The sequence below is a fragment of the Epargyreus clarus genome, unplaced genomic scaffold (genome assembly GCF_041222505.1).
Source record: "Epargyreus clarus isolate Ecla_fem2 unplaced genomic scaffold, WU_Ecla_fem_2.2 ptg000022l, whole genome shotgun sequence".
Taxonomy (NCBI): domain Eukaryota; kingdom Metazoa; phylum Arthropoda; class Insecta; order Lepidoptera; family Hesperiidae; genus Epargyreus; species Epargyreus clarus.
In genome coordinates this window covers 1,325,652-1,345,125 of record NW_027332229.1, presented here as the reverse complement: position 1 = coordinate 1,345,125, position 19,474 = coordinate 1,325,652, and the positions used below count along the sequence as shown (strand labels likewise).

Here is a 19,474-nt window from a genome sequence, read left to right as displayed (position 1 = left end):
TTTAATAATCACCTATAATTCATTAAATACATAATTTAGCGATGGAATTGTTGCCGAGGTAAGATCGGAGCGACAACACAGATGTCCTTACAACTAGATGTGTTAACTACTTCTTGGCGATCATCTCTTCCAGTGCTTTTATCTCCGCTGAAACGAGAAAGAATATGTTTATTCAACTATAAAATATTAAAACTAAACATATATTTCTTGTACATAATATAGGAGTAGCAGACGAGCGAACCGTTCACTTGATGATAAGGGAACGTACCCATACTACGTGACCAATTTTTTAATATTTTTCGAACCCTCCCCCCTCCCGTGACCACCCATAGTATATGCTAAGACCCCCCCCCCTCCTCAAATAGTTACGTAGTATTAGCGATGGGTTGTTGTGGGTGGATGTTGTTGTGTCCTGCGCCGGCGCGACGAGCAAAAGCAGCCGATCGTACATTATTGTATACGCCTGTAGCACGGATTCTCGTCGACTCGATGAATTTTACTACGTGACAAAAATCAAAGTCCCCCCCCCCGCTCCTGTGACTTAGCGTGACATTTTAAAGACCTCCCTCCCCCCCCTAAATGGGTCACGTAGTATGGGTACGTTCCCTAAGTAGCTACTGCCGCGCATCAACATCTGCAATCAACCCCAAACAAGACAAAATTCTCAAAAACGGTCATAGTTGTGCCACTACCCCAGAGGATTAAGCTGGAACGCCTAAGAAAAGTATGTCTCCCTTACCACACCCTTCAAACCAGAACACAGCAGCGCTTAACTCAGCTCTTATGAGGCAGAAATAGGTGTGGTGGTGGTGCCACTGACGTCGAACCACAGAGAGAACTCTCTTTAGCATTATTTATAAGTTATTCTAGTCTAGTGATTTTAAATTTTGTGCCTTAGACTAGGAGTCCGAATCTTAACAGCTCTAAATTTTAACTCATTATGTGTATTAGTAATTAATTATAACTCGCTATAACAGTCAAGGAAAACATTGTGTAAGTTTTACATTTCTGTTAGGAATTTTAAGCTTTTTTACAATATAGGAGTAACAGACGAGTATGCAGTCCACCTGATGGTAAGTGCCTACTCCCGCCCATGGACATCTGTAATCAACCACAGATAGAATTATATATTCCTACCTGAGGTGGGCCACAGATGTGCCGCTACCCCTGAGGACTTAGCTGGAACGCCTCGGAAAAGTATGTCTCCCTTACCACACCCTTCAAACCAGAACACAGCGCTACACTGCTGTTATAACAGAAATAGGTGTGGCAGTGCAGCTGCCGGATCCAATCTATGTGTTCTATGATCTTATAATTAGTAAATACAAACCTGCTGAAGCAATCGCCTTCTCCTTAGCCAGCTTCTCGTCCCTGATGACTTTCTCCTTAGCCTCAATCTCGCGAAGCTTGGCTTCTTTCTTGGACAACCTGTTTTGATGGAAGGCTCCGTACATGATACCGGCGCCAAGGAAGGACCAACGGCCAAACTGGAAATATTTAATTGGAGTGTTTGAATAAGATTGAAGTAGTTAATCAACATGAAGTCGACTTGATGGTAAGTTTTTTTTTTTTTATAATATAGGAGTAGCAGACGAGCACGCAGTCCACCTGATGGTAAGTGGCTACTGGCGCCCATGAACATCCGTAATCAACCCCAGATAGGATTAGATATTCCTACCTGAGGTCCGCAACAGATGCGTCCCTACCCCTGAGGACTAAGCTGAACCGCCTCAAAAAAGTTTTGCCTAGGAAAAGTCAGGCCTAGGGAGCGCCAGGGTTTCATTGCACACGGGCACTACATGAGCTAAAGTCGCCCCTGATTGCCATATTATTAAACTAAGATGGTCGCCTACACCTTATGTTTAGTTGTGTAAAAACATTTTTAAGCTATTGCATAGCTTTTATCGCGGGCTTTGAGCGCGGCGACCGAATCGAGAAATTCCGTAACGAAAATTCCTAACACCTTAATTCGTCAACTTGAAAACAGATGGCAGTAATACACATTTTTTTTTCAATTTTATTTTTTAACAACAATGTTGATTAAGACTGATGTTTAATATGTTTATGCCACTAGCGGTCCCATCCCATCTAACATCCGACCTCGACAAACGTTGCTTAAGTTACATCTTAGTAATTTAAATGTTGATTACAATTGCTATTTTAATATGTTTTTGTCACTAGCGGTCACCCATCCTACTGTCGGCCGTGCCCTCCATTGCTTAATTTACATTTTAGTAATTTGAATGTTGATTACAACTGTTATTTTAATGGTTTTACCACTAGCGGTCACCCATCCAATATGTTTTTGTCACTAGCGATCACCCATCCTACTGTCGGCCGTGCCCTCCATTGCTTACTTTACGTTTTAGTAATTTGAATGTTGATTACAACTGTTATTTTAATGTTTTTGTCACTAGATTATGACATTATAGTCCCGCTAATAGTAAGCAGACAGCTAATATAGCTGGGTTTGACGATTGATTACTTATCCATATGGATAAGTAATCAATCGTCAAACCCAGATTGGATTCCTATCTGAAGTGTGCTACTGGTCTCCCCTTGAGAACTAAGTTAGTTTGCCTTAACTGCACTTAATACTATAGAGCAGGATAGAATAGTGAAGAGATAATCTATGAAAAATTTGGGTATCAGGCTCATCTTTATTGTATTGAAATAAATCTGTGGAAAATGATAATTCCATTAACCTGATATTAAGGTTACCAATCATGATCAGTGTCAAGAAATTATAGTATCAATGCATAGATTAGTAAAGATACTTCGCCGCCTTGAAATTGAATGAAGCCACAAACGGCTTATTAGAAAGTTCTTTTTTTGAATTCTTGACAAATAAAACATTTTTAGAGAAAATTTATGAATAAATAACTAATACTGCGTGATTTACATAATAAATAAATAATTATTACAAATATTTTAAGACATTTTAGCACGGAGACGTGGCAAAACTTTTTTATGCAACTATTTCAATTCTCACAACTGGTTAAATTTTCTTGTTAGGAGTGAGTAATCTTTAATAATCTATGTATCAATCAATCTGTAATAATTTGTATTAAATAACTCCTTGTGTATGGATTAATTTTTACGCGATTCTTTTAACCTTATACATTTATTTTATCGACAAGAATATTGTATTAAATAAAATATAAGTAAGGACGTAACAAATAAAATAATTAGTTGATTAAACAGGTTATAAATTTTATGGAAAATCTTGGTACGGTTTTTTTTGTACGCTCATACACTGGCTGAAAATAAAACTGGAAGTTTAAAACTATAAGAATTTACGTCGGAAGTATTTTACAAATTTTGAATATCGAATATCAGTTCAAAAATGAATAAAAACAACTTGTTACATAATGTTCAGAATTTGTGATTTTTGAAAATATTTACCCGGATCAATGGTGACACTCGCACTGGGGGTCCATAGGGAAGATCGGCCATTTTGGTTATTTTTTGGAAAATTATCCCAACAGGAATATTATTTGGAAAAATATCCAAAATTTATTTCCCTTTGCAGAGGTTATAATGTACTGCACCAGTGTTGTCACATTAAAAAATATCTATGATATAACTTTGACTTTCAACGATGTATACGTAAAATGAATCGTTTGACAAAAAAATAATGTAGGAAATATAAAATATAATTTACTCTGGTAGCATTAGTAACAGTTTTTATTATAATTTTATTAACAAAGGCATTGTATTTTTATCGTAGACTTATTTACTTTGAAATTTGTGTAGATATGTTTTCTACAACTCAAGTTATATTTAACTGTTTTGTATGAAGCTTAGATAATATCTAAGGTATGAAGCTCTCAAAATTATTACAAAATATACCATTTCCATAAGTAAAAAATATTTACTATTAGTAAAATATTTTTGTACTTAAATAATGCTACGAGAACATGTGAAAAGAAGCGTAATTCAATATTGACAGAGAGAGAGAGAGAGAGAGAGATCTGTAGTATTGCCCTATTTTTTGTATCTTTATTTGTTTCGTAGAATTATTTAGAAGAAGAGTATAGTAATATGATTCAAACATATTAATAACAGAAACTTAATTTTCCAGTTAATTTATAACTTACCTAAAATATTTACAGAAATGACTAAACATCTACTTTATCTACATCCACAAAAAGGTAACATCATTTTTAAAGTGTAGTAAATTCAATAATAACCAGAAAAGTAATATTTTTAATACAGTGCAGAGTATTGTATTAAAATTATTTTGATATTACTAAGATAATAATAATATATAGTCAAAGGATTTTAGTTATCTCTTATAATGGTAACACAGTACTTTATATGGCATTGACAGGACCTCAGCTGGCGATAAATGACAGCTTTAGTTCTTGTGAAACATTGAATGAATGCGTGCGTACATCGATAATGACGTAGCGGCTATTCTATTCCGTCTTATATCCGTGGATTATTATTTTTCATAATCTGTCATTCGAATTCAGTTCTTCGCAATATGGCGTCGGTAATGCCGTTCGTATCGGTTGCAGTTTCGATTCTTTATACGCCGTTTCTTCTATTAATCGTGTGCATAATATTTTTGGCGTCGATCGGGAAGTCTCTGGGCGTCCGCCGCCTATATGTGAACATCTTGCTAAAGTTATTCGAGGTGAGTTATTCAATTTAATAGTACGGTAATTATTTGGTTATTTGCGCGTTTATTTTAGAAAATGATTCAAAAAATTGTATTTTTTTGATACACTGTTTTCGTGTGTATCGCTGCGGCGGTTAACACGTAAATTAGTGATATGTTGTTGAAAGATTAACCTTGATATCGTCTAATATAACGTAAATGACTCATGAATTATTTATCGAACACGTTTTTTTTCGTAATTTAGTTACAATTTGATTGAAAAATGTGTAATATTCGTATTTTCATAACTGCATGTCAGTACCGTGCTCGACCCAACGCCGGTTGGAAAATGTCGCCTGTCATATGATTTTTATTTTTTAGTATAACCAACCTTTTTGAAACAATTAGGGAGTGAAATATATTTTCTAATCTAGCAGGAACATGCTGCGATATTATTTGACCAAATTAAAACAATTTTGACGACGTGGCGACATAAAAAACTGATGTTTGCCGTCGCCGTCAGCTTTATACTGTCCCACTGCTGGGCGCGGCTCTCCTCTCAGAATGAGTAGGATTAGGCCATAGTCAACTGTGCTGGCCAAGTGCGTATTGCTAGACGTCAAATACCTTTTTGATATTTTTTATAAATCTCTTCTGCATCATCATCATCAACCCATTACTGTCCCACTGCTGGGCACGGGTCTCCTCTCAGAATGAGAAGGATTAGGCCATAGTCCACCGCGCTGGCCAAGTGCGTATTGGTAGACTTCACATACCTTTGAGATATTTTTTTTTATAAATCTCTCATGTATGCAGGGATCCTCATGATGTTTTCCTTCACCGTTTAGCAAATTATAATTAACTAATAATACACACATAACTTTAAAAAATCAGAGGTGTGTGCCTGGGATTTGGACCTCGGACCCCTCAATCGAGACCTCGAGTTTCTTAACCACTGGGTTGTCACTACTTAGGCTATAACAGATACACTTAAACCGATTGAAATTGAGTGTTTAAGTTATATAAGTTATGATGTAAAATCATAGTCTACTAAAATGTTGCAATTAATTCATTTTTTAACCATGTATTTGACGGTGGGTTAATCTTTTGTAAATATTAAAGTTACTGATGCAAACCACCCCAAATGAACTGGCTTTTACCTACCACTTTGCTTGTGGTCCAAGTTTTTATATGTTCCTCAGGCATGGTACTTTTTCACGACAAATGGTACCCTTATGTCCTTTTCTAAACGGCTGACAATGTTTACGAAATTTCATGACAATATAATATAAAAAAAACAGATTTTGAAAGTGTTTGAAGTGTATCAATTTTTTATTTTGACTATAGCATAATCCTGCTAATTCTGGGGACAGTGGCAACTGCTGCCTATGTACATCTGTAATCAATCTAGACGAGATTAGATTTCTAAATGAGGTCGCCCACAGATGCGCCACCCGTGAGGATAGAGTTGGACTGCCTCAGAAAAATATTTTTTTTTATTCTATTATGGGAGTAGCAGATGAGCATGCAGTCCACCTGATGGTAAGTGGCTACTGCCGCCCATGGAAATATGTAATCAACCCCAGATAGGATTAGATTTTCCTACCTGAGGTCGACTACAGATGCGCCGCTACCCTTGACGACTAAGCTGAAACGCCTCGGAAAAGTATGTCTCCCTTACCACACCCTTCAAACCAGAATAAAGCAGCGCTTAACACTGCTGTTATAACAGAGATAGGTGTGGCGGTGGTGCCGCCGGAGTCGAACCACAAAAGATTCTATCACCTTCAAAGTAATCTCATAACGACAATGACACAATACAAGAGGACACACATATTATCTATGTATATAAGCATATTTATATGTAAATATGTACCTTTGTTTTAAGCACAAAAGGAATCAACTGTAAATGAGATCATACATACAAACAAAGATCTTTGTGAGAGATTATCATTTTGAACAAATACTTTGTTACCAAACCTAAGTTTTAGTGATAGCCTAGTTCACATGTGGCTCTTAAGCGAGGGGTCCGAGGTTGAAATCACAGGCACGCCTCTGATTTTTCAGTTCTTAACCACTAGGCTATCACTAAGTCCCTGTGGTTCCGGGACCAGAATAGGGCTACAGTACCCTCTGCATGTCGTAAGAAGAGACTAAAAGGGGGCTTTCGGAGTTGCGGGCGGCAAGAGTGGGAGCTCTAACCGCCCGGCTAGCGACCCTGGGAAGAACGATGGTATGTGTGACCTCGTACTGTCGTGCGCTCCACAAGAAAAGGCCAGCTTCATGATCATCTGGGCGGAGCCCGACGGGGCAACGCGTTAAGAGGACTCCGGTTGCGTTCCTTTGGAGATCCCGGAGTCTTCTACGCAGCGCTGAGGACGGCCACCGGGGGGTTTTAGTGCGGTAAAAGTCCCACATAACCCGCCGTCGCTCCCACGGCGTCGGGTACCTTTTGAAGGTTTCCCCCTATCGCTAGGCTCTAAGCATGTGACATACAAATCGATAACCAAAGAAACCTATTTTTACGACAAATCGATTACAACCACACATCGTATTGTATAAATTACTTAATATTTTGTAAACAGAATATTTATGCTATATTTTTTTAAATCATCTAAATATTCAATAAAAAGGAGAAAAGAAATACCAGTATAATTTAAAAATTTAACCTTTTTTAGAAGATTAAATAAAGCATCGGTCGTCAACTGTATTTTTTTTTCGTTTTATCATTCACTAAGAAACAAAGTTTGATTATTTTATTATTGTTATAATGAAAAAGGGATAAATAATTAGTTATTGCTAATTCTAAGTTTCGATTATTTGAACGTTAATCGATTATGGGTTCTTCCGAATGCTTTGAAGCTGCAAGCTCTAACCGTCACGAGGTCGTAATCTGCCTACTGAAAAGTTAGTTTAAGACATTAATGACATTGGGATGGCATGTGTCAAAATGGGCCTTCTTTTTTTTTGTTTTGTCGAGGGGGAAACCTTCAAAAGGTACCCGACAACGTGGGAGCGACGCCGAGTCATGTGGGTTTTTTACCGCACTAAAACCCCCCCGGTGGCCGTCCTCTGCGCAGCGTTGAGGGCTCCGGGATCTCCAAAGGAACGCAAACGGAGTCCTCTTAGCGCGTTGCCCCGTCGGGCTCCGCCCAGGTGAGCTTGACGCTCGCCACACCATCTGGTGTATACGACGGTATGCGACCACACATACCGTCGTCCTTCCCGGGGCCGCTGGGGCCTATTAAATTGTGACGACTATAATCTTTGATGAGTCATTACCTGACTTGCACTTTATACGTTATTTAAATAATTTTCTAAATACTTTTGTACATAATACATATGTCTTCCAAATGACTTTATATTCTGCGTATCTCAGCAGATAAGATTCTTGTGCGATTGATAATGTTGCTATGGTAGGCTTTGTTTATATGTAAGGTTGTCTGTTTAAAATAAATGCTTTAGACAGATTGGGGGAGGAAGAATAATATTTTTAAAACATCTATCCATAAATGTGGGTTAATTTGTTTAATTCCGCTGGATTCAAAGGGCACGGGACCGGTTGGAGTGGCGCCAATTAGGGGAGGCCTATGTCCAGCAGTGGACCTCAAAAGGCTGATGGATAGATGGATGGATGGATGGATGGATGGAATTTGTTTAAAGATGTTTTTGTTTTAAATTAAGAAGAAAAATATTTAGCTTTTCTTGAGAATAAAGTGATTTTTTAACGAATTTACAGTGAAAAGCAAAAATGTGGTGCAAAAATATAAGGCTGTCAAATTGTCTTTGACAATATATACATATATACATACATATATTGAACAATATAATTTTTTTTAAGGACAATATTTTAGACTCTTTTAAATATAAACTAGCTGACCCGGCCAACGTTGTGTTGCCATATAAATAAAAAAATGTTAAGGGTGAACAACCCTTATCACTTAGGGGTATGAAAAATAGATAGTAGCCGATTCTCAGACGTACTGAATATGCATATAAAATTTGGTGAAAATCGGTAAAGCCGTTTCCGAGGAGTACTAACTAACATCGTGACACGAGAATTTTATATATAAGATTAAATGTTATATAATTATTTTTACTTAACTGCGTGATGTTTTTCTCGCGTATGTATGTCTCATTTTTAAGCATACCATACGGCCTAAATATCTTAAGGGATATTAACATATAAGGGGGTCTTTGAAAGCGTGTTAATAAAAGAAACATAGGCTATATTTTTAGCAGTAATTTTTTTCTTTATATAATAATTATTATACAAATTTTAAGTATAGGTGACAACCCTATTAATAAAACGAGGTCCTTGACTGGTTATCGTACAAAGGCTTAACAAATACAAGCTTATAACGCGACGTCACCTGTCAGGCTCACACTTTACCTATTTAAGTCCAATAGGTTTGAGGTCTTTACTCTGTGACGTCATTTTTTATAATGTGGGAGTAGCAGACGAGCATGCAGTCCACCTGATAGTAAGTGGCTACTGCCGCCCAATGGCCATCTGTAATAAATCCTAGATAGGATTAGATATTCCTACCTAAGGTCGGCCACAGATGAGCCGCTACCCCTGAGGACTAAGCTGGAACGCCTCGGAAAAGTATGTCTCCCTTACCACACCCTTCAAACCTGAACACAGCAGCGCTACCCTGCTGTTATAACAGAAATAGGTGTGGCGGTGGTGCCGCCGGAGTCGAACCACAAAGGGTTCTACCACCTTCAATTTTTGCGGACTGTCCAATATTTTTAAATACATGGTAACACTATTGCTGGAAATATGGTGTTCTTCACAAAATGGCGGTGGTGGTACCGGAGTCGAACCACAGAGGGTTCTACCACCTTCTGTTACTTTCGAGTTTTAGAGCTGTTACTTTCCTGTGTTATATTAAAAATTTCATATAAATATATGTATTTTAATCTGTTTTTGAACGTATTGCACTAATGAGTGGAGATTTAGGGTAATCTGTTTGATAACGTGACCTTGGCCAATGGTATTATCATTGGATTCGGATGTGATTGATCGTGGTTGCCCTGTTGCAGATAATTGCGGGGGGTTCATACAAAGAGAAAGGCTTGATTGATGAGGCCATTGCTGTGGTTACAGTGAGATGGTGTTGTAGTTAAAGTCTTTAGAAGGTGGTATAGTCCGTGCCAAACTGCTAGTCCGCTCTGAAGTTGTTGCGAGCAGGTGTAGTCATACAATTTGCTATGGCGACGCGATTCATTTCTATATTCATAGCGGACTAGCAGTTTTACGCGGACTATACAAAACTCTGATTCGACGGCAGCACCAATGCCACACCTATTTCTGATATAATAGCAGTGTTAAGCGCTGCTGTGTTCCGGTTTGAAGGGCGTGGTAAGGGAGACATACTTTTCCGAGGCGTTCCAGCTGTCATCAGGTGTAGCGGCGAATCTTTGGCTGCATCTGTGGCTGCTCCTCATACGACAAGCAGGGGATACCGTAGCCCTATATTGGTCCCGGAACTACAGGGATAAATAGACGTATAAGAACGTACGTATAAGATATTGTACCTATACCCAATACCTATTATAAAATACATTGCAACTGGACAATCTGTAAACTACCAAAATATATTTCATTTCCACATTACTTAATACATAACTTTTATGTAACACCAACATAGGTAGGTATACGAAATCCCAAATAATATTATAATAACAGTATTGCGTGCGTGGTTAATTGTTAACAAAATCACGCAATGGAGTTGTGCGTGCTTGGGATTATAGATTTAAATAAATAGATTTCCCTTTTTGGGGTTCTGTACCCATAAGGTAAACACGGAATATCATTTGGTATACTACTTCCATTTAGTTTTATAGTATAGGACTTCCAGACGAGCATGCAGTCCGCCTGATAAAGTGGCTACTGCCGCCCATGGACATTTGTAATCAACCCCAGATAGGATTAGATATTTCTACTTGAGGTCGGCCACAGATGCGCCGCTACCCCTGAGGTGTAAACTAGAGCGCCTCGGAAAAGTCTGTCTCCCTTACCACACCCTTCAAACCGGAACACAGCAGCGCCTAACACTGCTGTTATTAGGTAGAAATAGGTGTGGCGGTGGTGCCGCCGGAGTCGAACCACAAAGGGTTCTACCACCTTCAAAATTTGGTAGGTATTTGGTATATTATACAAATTCGAGTTTCAAGGATGTAAGCAACAGGGAAATTTTAAAAATTTAATTATTTATTCCAATAATAACTAACGATAGCATATTTCCGTATATTCCCGGAAAATACCGTAATTAATGTCCAAAAATAACCGAATAACTATATGTAGGTACCATAATTAAATAAGTTGATAAGATGAACTCTACAGAAATAGATTAGATCTTTATATATATAACATCAGCTGTCAGTATGTTTGTGTCCGCAAAACTCAAAGTTTTACATAATATTAAATACTTGTTTTTTTACATAATGGTGCATTTCTATCATCATCATCAACCCATTACTGTCCCACTGCTGCGCACGGGCCTCGTCTCAGAATGAGAATTAGGCCATAGTCCACCGCGCTGGCCAAGTGCGAATTGGTAGACTTCACATACTTTTGAAAACTTTTTTTTAATATTCATTTTCTCAAGTATGCAGGTTTCCTCACGGTGTTTTCCTTCACCGTTTAAGCAATTAATAATTTTTAATGCGTATCTCTATATTCTTAATGTAAAATTCTCGTGTCACAATGTTAGTTACCGTACTCCTGCGAAACGGCTTTACCAATTTTCACCAAATTTTATATGCATATTCAGTAGGTCTGAGATTCGGCTACTTTCTATTTGTCATACCTCTAAGTAATAAGGGTTGTTCACCCTTAACATGTTTTTATTTATATAGCAACACAACGTTTGCCGGGTCAGCTAGTATTCTTATATAAAAATTACGTAACTCTGATTTTTCAGTTATGTGCGTATTAAAAAGTAATTATCACTTGCTATAAGGGTACAAAAAATAAGTGATAGCCTAGTGGTTAAAAAACTCGGCCTCTTGATCGAGGGATCCTAGGTTCCAATGCCAGGCACGCACCTCTAGTTTTTGAAAGTTATGTATGTATTAGATAATTATCTTATCCCTGGCTTAAACTAAAACGACAACATCGTGAATAGACTTGCATACTTGAGACAATTATTAATAAAATATAGTTTAAAAACTAAAAACCACGCTAAAATCGCACAAGGAAATTCGTTGATTTGATTCCTGACGATCCTGATGAGGAGAATGGGATAAAATTATTAAAATCGTGTGTTGTCATCGGTTCTTGATAATTGTTCAAAATTTTACATTTATCGGACCGTTCAAAGTGGGTAAAAAACGAGGTAAAAAAAAGTCTACCAATATGCACTTGTCCAGCGCGGTGGACTATGGCCTAATCCTTCTCATTCTGAGAGGAGACCCGTGCGCAGCAGTGGTACAGTAATGACGAGGATATCAAACGGAGCAACAGAGTCGTAGCCTAGTTTAATAAGTACAATATAAATGTCAATATAATTAATCACAGCGCGACCAAAGTTCAGAGGTCCATGACGTGATTTTGACGTGGTACATAATGAGTGTGTTTGTCGATTAAACTGATTGGGTACATATTTACATTGGTACAACTATGCTCATATTATTACGATATGATACTTGGATTTTTTTTACGTTTTTTTATAATATACAAATGGGTTTGAAGGTGGTAGAACTCTGTTGTTCAACTCCGGTCCCACCGCCTCACCTATTTCTGTTATAACAGCAGCTTTAAGCTTAGTTAAGATTAGATATTCCTATCTGAGGTCGGCCACAGATGCACCGCCACCCCTGAGGACTAAGCTGGAACGCCTCTGAAAAGTATGTCTCCCTTGCCACACCCTTCAAACCAGAACACAGCAGCGCTTAGCACTGCTGTTATTAGGCAGAAATAGGTGTAGTAGTTGTGACGCCGGAGTCGAACCGCAAAGGGTTCTACCACCTTTAAACTATCTTCTTCTTGCGGTGCCTCTCCAACTTGTGATGGTCGGCTGTCAGCTGTCTAAATTTCTCACGGTTTTTTGAGAGACGAAATAGTTTTGAAGATGGTAGAACCCTTTGTGGTTCGACTCCGGCGGCACCACTGCCACACCTATTTCTACCTAATAACAGCAGTGTTAAGCGCTGCTGTGTTCCGGTTTGCAGGGTGTGGTAAGGGAGACAGACTTTTCCGAGGCGTTCCAGCTTAGTCCTCAGGGGTAGCGGCGCATCTGTGGCCGACCTCAGGTAGGAATATCTAATCCTATCTGGGGTTGATTACAGATGTCCATGGGCGGCAGTAGCCACTTACCATCAGGTGGACTGCATGCTCGTCTGCTACTCTTATATTATAAAAGAAAAAGTTCAGCTGCGCTTGCTATTCCCGTCCACTCTCTAATGTTTCGAAGTCAAGATTTTTTTCTTCTCCCTACTCACCTTTTCCCCGCAACTTTACCCATTGTAATAAGCTGGAGAAGTTCATAACGTAGATGCCGTCGAATGTGACTCAAGTAAGAGATTTTTCTCTCTTTGATGGTAAGGCTAAGGTTACGCTTTTGGTCAATTCGTCCCAGGACCTCGTCATTGGTTATCTTTTGCATCCAGCTAACGGAGAGCATGCGTCTATACGTCCACATCACGAAGGCTTCTATTCGTTTTTTTTAATCCTCTTTTATAGTCCAAGCCTCACATCCGTAAAGTACAATAGGCCAGATGTACCAGTGGAGTTGTAGCGACTTCCCGCTAGTCGTCAACAGATGGCGTTGCTGAATCACGCTATCGAAGTTTTCTAAACATCCTGCATATACAATATAAGCCCCGAACTGAGACTGTTGGAGCGCGGCCGCTCCCCGGGAATGATCACCTAGCCCGGCGGGTGATCTCCCATTGCCAAAGAGTAAACGAGTACGTAACGCGATGTTACAGTTCCACAGGACTTTTTTCATGGCTTTAAACTATAACAAAATATAAAATAAACTATAAAAACATATACCCATTTTGAATACGGAATTTTGTCAGTTATAGAACACGAGCTTTTGCCCGCGGCTTCGCTCGCGTTACGAAGTAATATTTTCATCCCCTATTTTATCCCCTTGGGGGTAGAATTGATCAAAATCCTTTCTTAGCGGATGCCTACGTCATAACATCTACCTGCATGCCAAATTGCAGCCCGATTCGTCCAGTGGTTTGGGCTGTGCGTTGATAGATCACTATGTCAGTCAGTCACCTTTGAGTTTTATATATATAGATGAACAAACGAACAGACATACAGTCATATATGTATGTTTCCTTACACATAAGGATAAGGTAGGGTCAAAGGTTCGTTTTACAATACGTCATTATGACGTCATTTCATTGAACTTGTCATATTTTTTTACTTCCTTTACAGGAAATCTACGATCGAAGTCAATTTTTGATAAAGTCTGACTTATGTACTCGTATGTATGTCATCAACCCATTACTGTCCTACTGCTGGGCACGGGTCTCCTCTCAGAATGAGAAGGACTAGGTCATAGTCCCATATAGACTTCGCATACCATTGAAACATTTTTTTAATATATCTCAGATTAAACTTTGTAGTTCGACTCCGGCGGCACCACCGCTACACCTATTTCTGTTATAAAAGCAGTATAGCGCTGCTGTGAACTGGTTTGAAGGGTGTGGTAAGGGAGACATACTTTTCCGAGCCGTTCCAGCTTAGTCAGGGGTAGTGGCGCATCTGTGTCCGACCTGAGGTAGAAATCTAATTCTATCTGGAGTTGATTACAGATATCCATGTGCGGTAGATACTTACCATCAGGTGGACTGCATGCTCGTCTGCTACTCCTATGTTATAAAAAAATATAACAAATTACGTAAGCAAATATTATTATTTATTACTAGCTGACCCGGTAAACGTTGTGTTGCCATTTAAATAAAAAAATGTTAAAGGTGAACAACCCTTATCACTTAGGGGTATGAAGAACAGATAGTAGCCGATTCTTAGACCTACTGAATATGCATAAAAATTTGGTGAAAATCGGTAAAGCCGTTTCGGAGGAGTACGGTAACTAACATTGTGACACGAGAATTTTATATATAAGATTTAATTAAATTGCAAAATACTGAATATGCATATAAAGTTTGGTGAAAATCGGTAAAGCCGTTTCGGAGGAGTACGGTAACTCACATTGTGACACGAGAATTTTATATATAAGATTTAATTAAATTGCAAAATTGATATGAGGCCATATGGTCAACGAGATATCTTTATTTGTAAAGATATCGGTATTGCAGTAATAAATGAAGGATTAAAGGTTGTTATCGCTTAGATAACTCCCGGATGTGGTAAATAGTTCTACATATGTTTTGATTGCGGCTTGGTTCGGTTCTATTTCTACTACCGATTAAAAATATAAAATAAAAAAAAAAAAAAAAATATAAAAAATATTTTTTAGGGTTCCGTAGGTACCCAAAGGGTAAAAACGGAACCCTATTACTAAGACTGCTGTCTGTCCGTCTGTCACGGCTCTATCTCCTGAACCGTAGTAAATAGACACTTGTAGTTTTTAAAGAGTACGTATATTGGTGGCCGCTATAACAACAAATATTAAAAATAAAATAGTTGAAAATAAATGGGGGTCACCGTAGAAGAAACCGGTGTTTTTCGCTTTATCTAATGAATTGTAATATGAAGACAGTTGAAATTTACAAAATGCATTTATTTCAATGGCTGCTATTACAAAAAATACTAAAAATTAAAAATAATTAAAAAATTGTGGTACGGAACCCTCCGTGTGCGAGTTCGACTTACATTTGACCAATTATTTAAATAAATTATTCAGTAACATATTTCGTATTATTTTCAGAAAACCGTTCTATTTATACTTTTACTCATACTATGGAGATGCGTAAAAAAATTCACCATATTGTATTTGGAATGACGTCACTATTGTAATCATGCATTGACATCCAAACCACACGTTTGTAAAATTTCAGCACAATCGCTTGGGGTCTCCTTTAAAATTCAGTTGCAAAATTTGACCCTAGGAAATAACGGGGCAAGTCGAATAAATGCTGGTAAAAAAATTTATATGATTTTATTAATACGCTTTTATTAGCTTGGGTTGTATCTATGTATGTAACGGAATCATCGAGCTCAATTTTCACCGATTTCCGCAACTAATTTTTCATTTTCTGATAAATTTGAAACTGCACACGTATCAAGTTGAATTAATTTTTTTTTATGGTTTTTAGTTCGATTAGCTATAACTAAAAAATAACACGCTTTTATTAAGCGTGTTATTTTTTAGTTTTTTAAACTATTATTTATTTCGTATTATTGTTAGAAAACCGCTTATATTTGATACCCATACTTTGGAGATGCATAATAAATTTTGCCATATTGTATTTGGAATGACGTCACGAACCTAATAATGCTTTGTCATCCAAGCTAAACGTGCATGCAAAATTTCAGCACAATCGCTTGGGGTCAACTCGTTTAAAATTCAGTTGCAAAATTTGACCCTAGAAAATAACGGGGCAAATCGAATAAATGCTCGTAAAAGTATTTTTATTATTTTATTTAAGTAATGAACGAGCATGCAGTCCACCTGATGGTGAGTGGCTACTGCTCACGGACATGTGTAATCAACCTCGGGTAGGATATATTACTACCTGAGGTCGGTCACAGATGCGTCACTATCCCTGAGTATTAAGTTTTCCTCACCCTTCAAACCAGAACACGGCAGCGCTTAACACTGCTGTTATGAGGCAATAATAGGTGTGGCGGTGGTGCCGCCGGAGTCGAACTATATAGTAATCTACCACCTTTAAAATATTGTTGTTATTGTAATTAAGATAATAATTATATCATAATATTATATAATATAAAATCACGATAAATGTCAACGTCAAGGATTAGGCCATAGTCCAACGTGCTGGTCAAGTGCGGATTGGTAGAATTCGCCCCCAGATGGCCGTCCTCGGCGTTTGGTGGAGACCTCCGGGATCTCCAATGGAATACAACCGGAGTCCTTCTAACGCCATGCCCCCTGTCGGGCTCTGCTCTGTGGGGAGCAATGCAATTTACGCTCTCACATCTCCTGGTTATTACAGCTATATGCGACCACATAAACCGCTGTCCTTCCCGGGGTCGCTTGCTGGACGGTTTGAGCTCCCACTCTTGCCGCCCGCAACCCCGGAAGCTCTTATTAGTCGCCTCTTACGACAGGCAGGGGATACCGTAGCCCTATTCTGGTCCCGGGACTACAGGGACAGGTTCTAGCTAGTCCTAGCTATTTCTTACTAGTTCTATATTGAAAGTTGATCTCTGTCTTTACTCACTGTGTCTACATTTTGTCAATGAAAACTAATTAAAATCTAACGATTAATATTCACTCATTATTAATTGAACAAAATTCAGAGACAATGATTAATTAATTTTATATTGTAATTATGGAAAAACGGCACAACAGAAATACTTGGCTTGCGTAAATATAAATATGTTATTTTCAAAATGCATATTTTGAACTTATTAATGTGGTATGTAGTAGTAAAAAATAACAGCAGTTTTAAGCGCTGTTGTGTTTTTGTTTGAAGGGTGTGGTAAGGGAGACATACTTTTCCGAGGCGTTCCAGCTTAGTCCTCAAGGGTAGCGGCGCATTTGTGGCCGACCTCAGGTAGGAATATCTAATCCTATCTGGGGTTGATTACAGATGTCCATGGGTGACAGTAGCCACGTATCAGGTGGACTTTATGCTCGTCTGCTACTCCTGTATTAAATAAATAATTGGTCAAATGCCTGTCGAACTCGCGCACGGAAGGTTCCGTACCATCAAATTGTAATTCAGTCGTACGTATTCTGTGGACATTTCAAATGCCTAAGGTTTCAGAGATGAAGAAACCCGTGACAGACGGACAAACAGAGGAGGCTTAGTAATAAGGTTCCGATTTTACCCTTTGGGTAACCCTAATAAGCCCTATAATTTTGTTTTTTCGGACACTTTGTGAAAACTGGATATCCATATGTAGTATATGTACACAGTAAACATTGTACACTAAGACATGAGCAGACATGGCAACCAAATTGGTAATGCGATCTTGGACTAATGCTAATGGTAATGGCGGGACTGTTCACATTGACTAGTTAAAATAGTCGATAAGACGTTGTCTTTGCCGCTAGATGGCGCTATCAGTTTGATCTTTAATTTTAGTGGTTCATACATAGATTAGTAAAGATACTTCGCCGCCTTGAAATTGAATGAAGCCACAAACGGCTTATTAGTAAGTTCTTTTATTGAATTCTTGACAAATAAAAACATTTTTAGAGAATATTTACGAATAGATAACTAATACTGCTTAATTTACGTAATAATTACGTATAAATAAATAATTATTTCAAATATTTTAGGGACATTTTAGCACGGAGACGTGGCAAAACTTTTTTACGCAGCTATTTCAATTCTCAAAACTGGGTACATTTTCTTGTTAGGAGTGAGTAATCTTTATTAATCTATGGGTTCATATTGACAATATGTGAATTTAGAGTCATGAATAATTTAACAACAGTGCCAATTCATTGCGTCTAATTCTTGTCTACCACTGTTTGTAATTGGGCGATTTAGGGTATTAATTAATAATTAACAAGCACGCTTTAACCAATTATACTAATTGATAATCGACAGAATTACCATTACATGAAATAAGCAATTGAAATTGTAATTAAATTTGCACTGACCTGGAATTATTAAAAGTAATAAAAAATTTAGGCAAGCACATTTAATTATATTTATTTCCATTGTCATATATTACGCATTGGTTTAATTATACAATACAAGTTAGTTTAGTTTTCTTATAACACTACCAATCTTAATTATTCTTTTATTTATTTCGTTACATAAGTACAGAACGATTTTTAAGAACGATAGACCTTCTGTGGTTAATTTTTAACAACTATTTTTGTTGCATAAGTACAGTGTGAATGTACCATTTGTAAGTCTTTAACGTGAAGATAATGGTGTGTGCGAGCTCGAGGTCATTAGAAACTCGTGTTTGTATGTGTGATAGATAGTACATGGGGGTTAGTGGGACAACTTTACAACGTTGCCATTAGTTTTGATGTTAGAAATTGTTGTTAGAAACTGTTTTGTTGTTGAGTGTGGGTTTGGTGGGTGTGTGTAAAGTGGGGATGTAGGGGTAAGTAAGACATCTGGTCGTCATTTTTTTTTATAATATATGAGTAGCAGACGAGCATGCAGTCCACCTGATGGTACTGCCGCCCATGGACATCTGTAATCAACCCCAGTTAAGATTAGATATTCCTATCTGAGGTCGGCCACAGATACGCCGCGACCCCTGAGGACTAAGCTGGAACGCCTCCGAAAAGTATGTCTCCCTTACCACACCCTTCAAAACGGAACACAGCAGCGCCTAACACTGCTGTTATTAGGCAGAAATAGGCGTGGCGGTGGTGCCCCCGGAGTCGAACCACAAATGGTTCTACCACCTTCAACTTTAAAATATGTTCATTTAAATCCATAGATTAGTAAAGATACTTCGCCGCCTTGAAATTGAATGAAGCCACAAACAGCCTATTAGTAACTTCTTTTTTTTAATTCTTGACAAATAAAAACATTTTTAGAGAAAATTTACGAATAAATAACTAATACTGCGTAATTTACATAATAAATAAGTAATTATTTCAAATATTTTAGGGACATTTTAGCACGGAGACGTGGCAAAACTTTTTTACGCAACTATTTCAATTCTCAAAACTGGGTACATTTTCTTGTTAGGAGTGAGTAATCTTTACTAATCTATGTTTAAATCATATCGAGTAAATGCATCTTCTATATAAGAATAAACGTTTTTCT

The 19,474-nt window shown here is 37.9% G+C and overlaps 2 protein-coding genes across 3 annotated transcripts in view; one reads left to right on the top strand and one right to left on the bottom strand.

The window, feature by feature from the left end:
* ATPsynE (ATP synthase, subunit E) lies at positions 1-3,578 on the bottom strand. The gene is made up of 3 exons (XM_073085203.1): positions 3,406-3,578; positions 1,331-1,487; positions 1-147 (listed from the first exon to the last, which is right to left on the bottom strand). The coding sequence occupies exons 1-3, from the start codon at positions 3,454-3,456 to the stop codon at positions 107-109; spliced, it is 249 nt and encodes an 82-aa protein (XP_072941304.1). The 5' UTR covers positions 3,457-3,578; the 3' UTR covers positions 1-106.
* A 797-nt stretch (positions 3,579-4,375) lies between these two features.
* Gpat4 (Glycerol-3-phosphate acyltransferase 4) overlaps positions 4,376-19,474 on the top strand; it is a 32,960-nt gene continuing 17,861 nt past the window's right edge. For both annotated transcript variants that reach the window (XM_073085090.1, XM_073085091.1), the window contains exon 1: positions 4,376-4,642. In XM_073085090.1, coding sequence (XP_072941191.1) covers positions 4,490-4,642 — 153 coding nt within the window. In that variant the 5' untranslated portion in view covers positions 4,376-4,489. The remainder of the gene's footprint in view (positions 4,643-19,474) is intronic.